The sequence below is a fragment of the Notothenia coriiceps genome, unplaced genomic scaffold (assembly GCF_000735185.1).
Source record: "Notothenia coriiceps isolate Sejong01 unplaced genomic scaffold, NC01 NC01_scaffold00019122, whole genome shotgun sequence".
NCBI lineage: Eukaryota > Metazoa > Chordata > Actinopteri > Perciformes > Nototheniidae > Notothenia > Notothenia coriiceps.
In genome coordinates, this window is record NW_011351823.1 from 9,012 (window position 1) to 20,034 (window position 11,023).

Sequence of the window (11,023 nt, forward strand, 5' to 3'; positions counted from 1 at the left end):
CACCCACATCACACATGGCATGGCAGAATAAAAACAACATAGTTTGGTTTTACCGATGGTGGCCTTGTCAGTCTCGATCTCAGCCAGCAGATCTCCTTCACTCAGCTTCTCTCCCACTTTCTTCTCCCAGCGCTGCACTGTTCCCACCGTCATGGTGGGAGAGAGGGCAGGAAGTGTGATCTGTAACACACAGGAGGATTTGGTAAATTGTTAAAAGCTGCCTCTGAATAAGTTAAAGCTGTTCTCAAGTTCCTGGTAACTCTCAGCCAAACATAAATGGTAAATGGACTGTACTTATATAGCGCTTTATCCAGTCTTTAAGACCCCTCAAAGCGCTTTACATACTACATGTCATTCACCCATTCATACAGAGCAGTGTACCTTACTCTAGGACCTAACATTCACACACATTCACACACCGTTGGCCATGCCATCGGGAGCAACTCAGGGTTAAGTATCTTGCCCAAGGATACATCGACATGTTGACTGCATGGGCTGGGATCGAACCCACAACCTTCTGGTTGAAAGACGACCACACTCCCTCACAGCCACAGTCGCCCTACATACTACATACATACTATTGTGTTCAAGAGATAAAACGTTGTTTTTATTCTCACAAACAATGGTACCCTTGACACTATGATGTCAACATGTGAGACCACGGGTAGACACATCAAGTGCAGCAGGAAAAAAGGTTGAACACAAAATATCTGTAAATATGTCTTGCTGCTGTAAACATCACTGACTCACACATTGTATAGCTACACACATTGACCAAGAAAAAACAGCATAAAACAGTTTTGTATAATATAAGTATTGGGATTCTCTGATTGAAGGTCATGTGCATCAAAAGAAAAAACCTTGAGACCATTACTTGAGTAAGAAAAACATGTGGTCTCTTTATTTTCCTTAAAACTGACAAAATGTACAAGCAGGTCCATCTGGTTTCAAAGGGAAGCTACTATGTATACATTTGCATTTGAATGCAACATATTTCATATTATTCTGATGGCATCCTTTTTCGTCTAATTGAATACGTTAAAATGGTGGCCGTCTACGTTTTGCTTAAAGCCTGTTTATCTAAGGACACTACAAATAGTGGTTATTCAATTTTAGCCCAAATAACTCCACCCTACTGCGCTGCTCCAACATGCAGCAGACACACGATGATCCCGATGAACGTACAGCACACTGTGACTGTAAACACCCTCCACGCCTGACTGAGCTGTTGAGCAGACCTACCTTCAGGTGTGTGGGGTAGGAGCTGCCCGGGGCGGCAGGAGCAGCAGGAGGAGGAGGAGGAGGAGGCGACCGGTGAAGGGCTGGCTCCGGCTGCTTGAAGAGACTCCAGGGTAACATCCTTAAAAGCTGCGACGAGTTCAGGGCTGCAGCAGAAAATATACACAACAATATTAAACATATATTTACCCAAAGCATTAATACATCTAAACGTAAAGGCCATACATTGCATGTGTTGGTGATGCATTTATTAGAATTGATCTAAAAATGGCTTTACTAACTATGAAAACAAAATATCAATAAATACATTTAGAATATTAGTATTCAAATAATAAATTGTACACTTGGTAAAGAATCTGTAACCCGTTTTAGTGCAGCAACAACTTGGTCAAAACTTCCAGTTTCTAATCATATCATTTCAGTTTATAATGTGAATAAACAAAGAGTTAATAGAATATATACAGCTATACCATTTCGGGTCAATATAAATGATCACTATAAATATATCCCTATTTTGGATCATCGCTGCAAAGAAACACTAACAAGCCAGAGCTTGTTTCCCCTGAAGCAGAATGGAAGGGTGGAGCCAGATCTATTTTCACAGCACGGGTCTGGCCTTATGAGACTAAAGTAAAAGCAACAAAGAGTAAAAAAAGATTTCCAGCGTCGGAGAAAGATTTGTGAAGAGATGGTTTCACATTATATATTGTGATTTTAAAAAGGTGTCTATTACCATCTGGATAACAGCTGGAAATTAGCCATGTTGGCTAAAGCTGCCCCATTTACTGTTTTTTGTGACAGTTGATCAATGGGGACTGTCCACGACACTATAAACAAAACTAAAAATATTATTGACCGCACAATTGCAGACTAATTAGAATAAGAGCTTTTTTTACACTAAGGTCACCTTGATTTTCATCCTTTACTTTACAATGATATAAACGTACCTGTCGACTGTGATGCAGATTACAGCTCCAATGTTGACATCTCTGGTCCCTTCGGGCACCAGGATCTTTGCCAGGTAGCACTCCTCCATCATCTCAAACCCTACGGTGGCCTTGTCAGTCTCCACCTACAAAGATAGGACACATTTGATAAAGTGTATATAGTGGTATATTAATTTCCTTCAATAATATAATAACAAACACACAGCTCCATACCTCAGCTATGAGTTCGCCCTCGCCAATTTTTTCTCCTTCCTTCTTCTCCCAGCGAGCGATGGTTCCTGTCTGCATGGTGGGGGACAGTGCAGGGAGCTCCACCTAATGAACCAAAAACAAAAATATCAGGAATTTTACTAATAAGAAATCAAGAATAAAGGAATCATGAGACATCAAAACACAGACGGCCAGGTCCTAGGTGTTGTAACATACAGCTGCATTTCAAAGTGGTCACCTAACATCTGATCTGATAGCAGATAGAAGTGGCAGTGGGGAGTCCTAAAGAGAATGACATTGATATTTGTTTCCAGCTGTGGGAAGTTCATTCGAATAATGTGTGCATCAACAGCAAACTCAAAAAGGTGTTTTTCATGACCAATACTGACTTTCCCAGAGTGACCACACTACATACTTAAAACCTGCTGAAAACAAGTGTTGAGGTATGTACATTGTCAGCATACGACAAGCCACTGATGGAAATGCAGCTACATCATGACTTAAAAAGGAGACTCAGAGTAATCAAAAATACATTTAATTTAAGTTCTGTTTTTTTGCTGGTGTGCAACCGGATGACAATTGAAGCCAAATCAGTATTTAGGTCACATTTTCTAAAACTGATGAGTCTGGAATACATGCATGTTTTTTGTTTGTTTACATTTATTTTGGCTATCTTTTCCAATGTGTATGGACTGGGACCCCCAATGGTGGCCACACACAGCAATATTAACATTAACATCTCCACTGGCCCACAATAACGTACTTATAACAATAACAACAATACAAAAACAACAACAACAATGACTGTAAATGCTTATACCACCAAGCAAAGACACAGCCCATAGTGCTTTACAAAACTAGATCAGATGCATATAAACAATAACAAGCAGAAACAATCAAACTGAGAGGAAAACAATCAGCAGTTTTGATCATAATAATAAATTATAAACTAAACTCCATTTTAGCTGGCATATGGGGACACTTTGTAACTCAAGTCTGAATGTCATTTAATGAAAACATGTCAGGACTCAGATGCCTATGTTCCAACCCCCAGTGGTGTCACCTACCTACTGGCCTGCTAAATGCGTTTTGGTAAAGCTAAGAAACGCTGTTTTTGCAGATAGTGTAGTTTAAAACTCGTGCAGCTGCTGGGTGTAACCTTTACAGCAGTGACAGAGTGAGTGAGCTCTTCACAGCGCTGTCATCTCAAGCTAGCTCGGGAGGTCATGCTAGCTGTAACCGTTGGTGCTATAGCAACCTGACAGTCGTCAACGTTACCTTCTGGTGCGGCGGCAGGCAGTAGAACCGCACACTCTGACAGCTCAGCCCGGGACACCGCAGCAGAGCCGCCCTGTTGCTGAGGCCGGAGCTCCAGCACACGGTCCGGGACCCGCAATGCAGCCGCCTCAGAGCACCGGTCCCGGGCACGGAGCGGGAGCTGAGCGCAGCAGGCCCGGCCGGGAGGGCAAGGGGACACCGGAGCCCGGAGGACGGCCTGAGCCGCAAGATCAGACGAAGCATTTCGCAGGGATTGAAACACTATACAGAGCTGTTGAATAATGTATTTATCTTAAACAACATCAGATGGAGGAGTGTTGCTCTGCCTGGAGGACCGGACCGGTTTTAGCTACTCCTCACTTTCTAATGACCTCCTCCAGTCCAAATCGTCCAAACACAACGCTTTACGGCTCCACTCCTTGTCCTGCCGTAGCTTGGAGATAAGTGTCGTAAACAATATCCGTTTAAAATGTAGACATACGATTTAATTTTTTTTAAATCCTCCACAAAATCTTAATCAAAGTTAAATGAGAAACACAAAATGTATCAAAAAACCTAAAACTTGAAATGAGAAACTATAAGAGAAGGATTCGCAAGGTAGCTGCAATTATATCAGTGTCCACACGATGGCAGGGAAATAATTAAATGGATTTGGAGCATAGACTGTATATAAATTTGGAGCCTGACATTTGCATTTGAAATGTGTTGCCAAATCAACAATGAATCCAATGTATTACGATGTAAGTTAATGAAAGAGATGATACAATAACAAGATTAAAAAATAATGCTTATAATGAATATGTTAGCGAGGATAAAATGTCAATGTAACTTTACTTTTCCATGCAAGATAAACAAAAAGCAGTAATAATTGTTTTAAGTGTATACTGGAAAAGTACAATGTTCAGTGAATGCAGCAGCTGTCAAACTATGCAGTTACTTCTATTCTGCATATCAATTCAACATGTAACACAGTTTTACTCTCACCTTATTCTCTAGTTCTCTCCTCTCTTTTTCTATTCATCTTTAAGGTTTTAAGCTCATATAATTCCATGAAAACATAGATAAAATTATATTTTGTTAAACATATAGCATTAAGAGCTAAATTGCCAAGACCTGGTAATCTGGAGCTTTTATCAGTAAAAACCAGTCTCCATTTCAATAAAAAACGGAACATATTTATAAAAACAAAACTTGGTTTATTTGAAAATATCTGTCTTTTCTAACATTCAACAAAGGTCCTTTTTATTTTTAACAGACAGTTTTAACATTTTGTGAAATATTTCAGTAAACAAATTCTGAATAACCATCTCTCCAACTAATTATACATATTACAGTTCAGGCAGTTATGGCATTAAAACAGGTCAAAAGTAAATCGATGCATATTTCAGTTGGCTTGTTAGTAAAGGTAAACACATTGATCCCAAACGTGAAAATAAAGCAGAACGAAGGAAAATATGACAAAGGTCCATCCTGATCGCTTTTCTCACTCTCTCTCTCACACACACACACACACACACACACACACGCACGCACACACACACACACCATAAATAGTGGGTGGTCCTTTGAAGCAGTCTCCTTTAAATCTCTGATGTAAAATTCACATCTCACAGGAATCTCTCTTTGAACAAAGAATATTCACAAACTTAAAAAATGTAAGGACAAAATAAGTTTATACAAATGTACAAAAACAATTTCCTAAAGTAAACAAAACAACAGTGCTGTTCGTCTGTATTTGTACATAAACACAAAAGTTCCAGCATCCTTTATTTTTCACGAAATGCAGTTCAGTTTAAGCCTTTCGGTCTACATCAACCCAGATTAGAACTACGGTCCTTTCTGCTGAAACTGATGATATCAATTCAGGAGTTTTTTTTTTTGAACTACATTTTTTTCTCAAGATGACTGTCACCCTTTGTGTTATCTGCGGCCTGCCTAAAAGGGTTTTGTATTTAGATATATACATTTATATGTTAATACAAAACGTATTAATAGTAGAAGAAGCTGGTTTCTGGGCAGATTATTTGTACGCATTAGGTCAGAATGTCACCAAACCTTGTGAACTACTAAAACAAAATGAAATTGTACAAAGTTTGCATGAATTTTTCGGTGCTTGTAACCTTTCTATTATAAAAGTGGTATTTTTTCCTCACCCAAAATAAGTTTTCTCTATTTTTATGCTATGGTAGATAATACTGTAATTTCACTTTACATTCACAAGTAAGATTGAAATGTAGTCATACATTGTTGTTCCAAAGACCTTATTAATACACAAGAATAAAAAGTGATGCAACTCTTCAACATGAGAATAAACATGTTTTTTCCTCTTAACAGTAAAAACCTCTTAACTAGAGAAGAAACAAAACAACTGCGTGTTTAGAAAAAGGCAATTTAAATAAATTGTCCATCTACTTTCCAGTTTTGATACTACAGTACAGCATGGCAATAATAAGCAAATGATGGAAACAGCTTTTCTAAGGCACTGAGTTTGATGATATTCTAGTTAAAGATTGTTTAAGGCTATCAGTGTGATTTCGTACCAGCTTGTTGAAAATTCATACAGTATTTCACTAATAATGTTGGCTCTTAGAAGTGTCCACTGGTGCCTCCGGTGAACAGTTGTCTGGATGGGCCTCTTGGATCCTCCTGACTAGGGGCAAAAACAGAGTGTCATGGCAGTTTAGCTTGCACTTACAATGGCCTAAAAAACAAAAGATACTGCTTACTGCGGAGAGTCATGAAAACAGAGACAGAGATACAGAAATAATGCAGTACCTTTCTTCCCCATGGTCCTCTTCTACCCAAGCCACTATTTTTCCTTCCCAGCCTGGAATAATTGCTCCATCCAAAAATACCTGCACAAAGAAATAAATACAGCGTACACTCAAACAAATGTTAAGTGTCTATCATAAGATTGCTTCAGCCCTCATCCACTCCACTGCTTTTCTGCACACGTTCAAGTGTAAAAGGATCTTTAAAGAGTTGCACAAAACAGGCTAAATGGAAGTACTTAAAGGGGACCTATCATGCAAAATGCACTTTATGATGTCTTTTATACATAAATATGTGTCCCCGGTGTTTCAGGGAACTCACGCAGCATAAGAAAATAAAACCCTCTCTCTTTTTTTCCTCCGTACCCACATCTCTAAAAACGGGGCTACAACGGAGCTGATCCAGATTTGCGTCCAATATGACGCAATATCGTAAATGTGGACCCACGGCCCTATCAGAAAGTTGCTATCAGAAACAATGCCCGATTGTTGGACGTAATATGGTCGGTGTTTACATTAGCATCGCTAACCTGTGCTGGAGAGCATGTGTGTGAAGAAGCAGGAAATAGAAAGGAACTCATCTTGTGGTATAACCGGCAAGAGAGAAAGCCTTTGAGCTCCATACTGTTTCAGAAATAATCCTTGATAATCCATGATATGGAGTTTCATCACGGCAGTATTTAGTTTAGACAGTAGCTGCCGGGTCCCGCATGAGCTCAGACCCCTACTTTTTTATTTTGGATCAATGTTTTTTAAAGCTTTATACCCTAAATCAGCACTTTTGAAACAGGAAGTGAAATAGAGGGATATGAGGCATGGCTAGAATGGGTGACCTGTTTGGTATTTTGAGCAAAACACTTCATAGACATGTTTTTTATATATTTTTATATATCTGAGAACTATGCTATTGCCTAAAAATAGCATGATAGGTGAACTTTAATGTTTTAATTTGAGTTTATTCAGTTTCTATTCAGACCAGGGTGCACCAAATGACTGTCCTGTTATCTATTTGTTTCTACGCCTTCTCTCACCTCTTCTTTCACAGTGCCAAACTCAGGGTCCAGGGCCTTGAAGTGATACCTGTAGTTTCCCTCTCGATCCACAGCTGCCTTTACGTCCTTTAAAGTCACCTCACCCAGCCTGTACAATGTGAACACAAAAACACACTCATCATGACCGCTTTATTTTATATTTTTGTACTTGTTTTCTTCCTATTGCTGACAAGTCTAAAGTCAGGTGTTATGATTGTCAGCATCGATTCTGTCTGTCAACCAAAACATTGCAACATATTTAAAAAAAAATGGAAAGAATACACACAAAAACTCACCTTTTCGGTATATTGATCATGGAAGGTGTTGGGGATTTTCCAGTAAAATAAAGAATTTTAGTGGAGGCAGAAGACCCACTATTGGTGTGACATACAGCTGTAACAACAGAAACATAGTCAGTAAGATTGTTAATGTGTGAGCATTTGAATTTGGGAGGTAAGATTTGGAATAACTTACTCGTGGAAGACCAGGTTTCAGAGTCAGTGAGTTGGCCTTTCCGTCTTGGAGACTTCCCCCTTCCCTGTTGGGTTTGAGAAAATGTTGATTCCCCTCTATGATTTTAAATATCTACATTTTGCCAAAACAAACTAGAACACATATATATTCACAGTATTAGACAATTTCATATCCAAGGTTCAAGGTTCTTTATTTGTCAAACGAACATAGCTACAGTGTAGTTATGTCGATGAAAATCTTGTGTCACAGGCTTCTCCAACAGTGCAACACAAAACACAGATAAACAGAAAAATATAGTGCAAGTATATAGTAAATAGTAAATACAAGAAGAAAAATGGTTAAAAAAGTGAAATAGTGAGATAGTGCAATGAGAGTCTATATGCAAGTCATTGAAATATGATATATTAGGTAAATAGATAAATAATTGTTAAGTAGCAGCCAGATGAATATTGTGGATGTTGTTTCAACAGTTCAGGTGTTTAACAGTCTTATTGCCTGTGGGATGAAACTGTCCCTGAGTCTGGTGGTTTTAGTCCGGATGCTACACTTTCATTTATGCGTACTCCATTAGGGAGTCAAATCAGATGTTAAAGTGGTAATCTATGTATAGTTTAGGAAGCCAGTGTGTTCGTACCCTGTGTGTGTGCACAACATGCAGTCTGTCAATGAGTGACACGATGCCCTGCTCCAGGGTGTCCAGAGTGTGGTGCTGCGGGTCGTGATCTCGGAAGTTGTTCCTCAAACTCCGAAGTGAATCTCTGAGCAGCTGAACCTCCTCTGCCTGCTAGCAAAACCATGTCAAAAACACAAACGCTCATTTTATCATCAGCCGCTCCGTAATTGTTTCAAGCCTCACAGTCCTTTTTTATGCATGACATTTGGAGTTCCCTGTGGTTGACTTATAGTATGTAGCCTCAAAAGAAGCCTGACTAACGTACCAGACTTTCAAAAGAAACAATACTTACATCTGACACGGAGGGAGCAGGATTTCCAGAGTAAGAATATCCATTGTTTTCTGTCTATGAAGAAAGAAAAAGAAGACAAAGTGTCAGTTGTGTAATGTATATCTGAATGTGAGACTGCCTGAAGCAGAACAAATATGTAACATAAAACTGCGCTGTAAAGATTTTGATGCAGAATGTTAAGAAAGTACCTGCATGCTGCAATAAATGGACAATCAGACTTTAAAACACACTTAAACAAACCTGCCATAAAGTTTAAATTCATCTATTCCAAACATCAGATTTATAGATTAAAGTGAGTATGTTTTATAGTTTCCTCATGCATTTAAGTATGTTTTACTATTCATTTGCTGAAGTAGAACAACTACAAAGCAAGACTGTGAAGGGCACTTTCAAAAAAAGAGTAAATGAATAACTTTTGGTTCTCACAGATGGCATTGAGCTGGACAGAAGGTTTTTATCCCACCGTATTTCCCATTTGAGATCTGGCTCACATACCTGCTTTTTTTGACTTTCTTCAAGCTTGTGTTTGAGTTGCTGCAGTAGTCTGTCCTTCTGTCCTACCTCCTTCTGCAGCCAGTCAACGAAGGAGAAGAGAGGTTCATCATGTCATACAAACAAAATGTAACAGATGCTGTGGAACAGAAAGTCAGGAGAACTCATATAGGTTACAATAAAAGAGAGTTACTCCACCTTGCATTCACCCCACAGCCTGTTGCATTCCTCCATCTTCCACTGTAGCTCAGCCTATAACAGAGAGTACACAGTATGAATACACAGTAACATACATAGTTGTGTATGTTAAGTTGCTGTGTTGCTATGTGTATTTAGACAAATGGGATAGTAAATATAAGATAAGATAAGATTTACTTTATTGGTCCCATTTTGTGAAAACATTTTTGTGATCGTAGTTAAAAGTTTTACATTTTGACTTTTAAAAATGAAATAGATTGTGTACATTCTGGTTGTTGAGTTCATCCTTGGTCATGCTGGCTCTGAGAAGTTCTTGCTTCATCTGCAGGATCGATGCCTCCTGAGTGCAGAGTCTCTGCTGCTGGGCATCCTGAACATTTACAAACCAACAGAGAGTCGACAGCTTAGCAAGCAGCCAGACTTGTATTTAACTGAGCAATGAGGTAATCAACCTCAGACCAGGATGTGTCTTACCTTGACTGCCTGCATGTTTCTCATTTCCTGCTTACAGCGCAACACTTCCCTCTGAAGCAAACAGCAAACAACACGCTCTGAATGTAATATTAATCACGGTGTGCATTACAGAAATGTGCTCACTCAGTATTCAAATGTGAGTGTCCTTTCAAGAAAAGAAAATACTTCTTTTTTTTTAAAAAGACAACAAATGATGAAATAGTTTACTTTCAGCTGCTGAGCCTCGTCCATGCTCTGATCCAAACGGCTGCGAATGACTACCTGGAAAGAGGGAGAGAAGAAGTAATGTGTGTGAGAACCACAATGGACTGAGAAAGAAGTGACACCGATACCCGTGTCACCCTCTGACACACACTCACACACACACACACACACACACACACACACACACACACACACACACACACACACACACACACACACACACACACACACACATACACACACGAACCCATAGTAAAGAAGAAGAAATATAATCTGTGCTCAACACAAAGAGCTGGTGAGAGAGCCGAAAAGCACAGAGAGAAGTAAACAAAAACAAAAGGAGAAACTAGTGTATAACTACCAGTTGCTGCTCAGCATTGCCTTGGTCCAAACTGAAGGACACATCCTGCTCGTCCTCAGGCAGCGAGCCATGCAGCAGCAGGGCCTAAAAACAACGAGAGTTCAACATGTGACTCGGTTTGTACTTTGGAGCGAGAACACTGTCTTCCTGAAAGCTCAGACAAGTTAAGTTGAGTTGTCTGACGCATAGTAAGCACAGAATTCAAATGGCCTGAAAGTATTGTCAGAATTGTGGTTGTTTCCCACCAGATCCCAAACCCTGCATCCAACCAATAGGATTAAAAAGCGGAGCAGCACAGACATGATCCAATGAAGCCAGAACTATGCTTTTTCCCATTAAAGGTGACCTATCATGCAAAATTCATTTGTGTACGTCTTTT

General features: G+C 39.4%; 2 protein-coding genes across 2 annotated transcripts; both read right to left on the reverse strand.

Annotated features, from left to right (window-relative positions):
• Nucleotides 1-25: 25 nt before the first annotated feature.
• On the reverse strand, nt 26-4,082 carry LOC104951782 (dihydrolipoyllysine-residue acetyltransferase component of pyruvate dehydrogenase complex, mitochondrial-like). The gene is made up of 5 exons (XM_010778511.1): nt 3,675-4,082; nt 2,400-2,501; nt 2,187-2,311; nt 1,243-1,385; nt 26-180 (listed from the first exon to the last, which is right to left on the reverse strand). Exons 1-5 carry the CDS (start codon nt 3,915-3,917, stop codon nt 98-100), a joined length of 696 nt encoding a protein of 231 aa, XP_010776813.1. The 5' UTR covers nt 3,918-4,082; the 3' UTR covers nt 26-97.
• A 756-nt stretch (nt 4,083-4,838) lies between these two features.
• Nucleotides 4,839-10,728, reverse strand: LOC104951783 (dixin-A-like; the record flags this gene model as incomplete). Its single annotated transcript, XM_010778512.1, has 13 exons — nt 4,839-6,324; nt 6,450-6,529; nt 7,477-7,585; nt 7,773-7,869; nt 7,951-8,014; nt 8,585-8,731; nt 8,916-8,969; nt 9,411-9,482; nt 9,606-9,659; nt 9,871-9,975; nt 10,080-10,130; nt 10,287-10,340; nt 10,645-10,728. Coding segments are annotated over 13 exons (1,035 nt in total), but the record flags the coding sequence as incomplete, so codon positions are not given.
• Between the last annotated feature and the right edge of the window lie 295 nt (nt 10,729-11,023).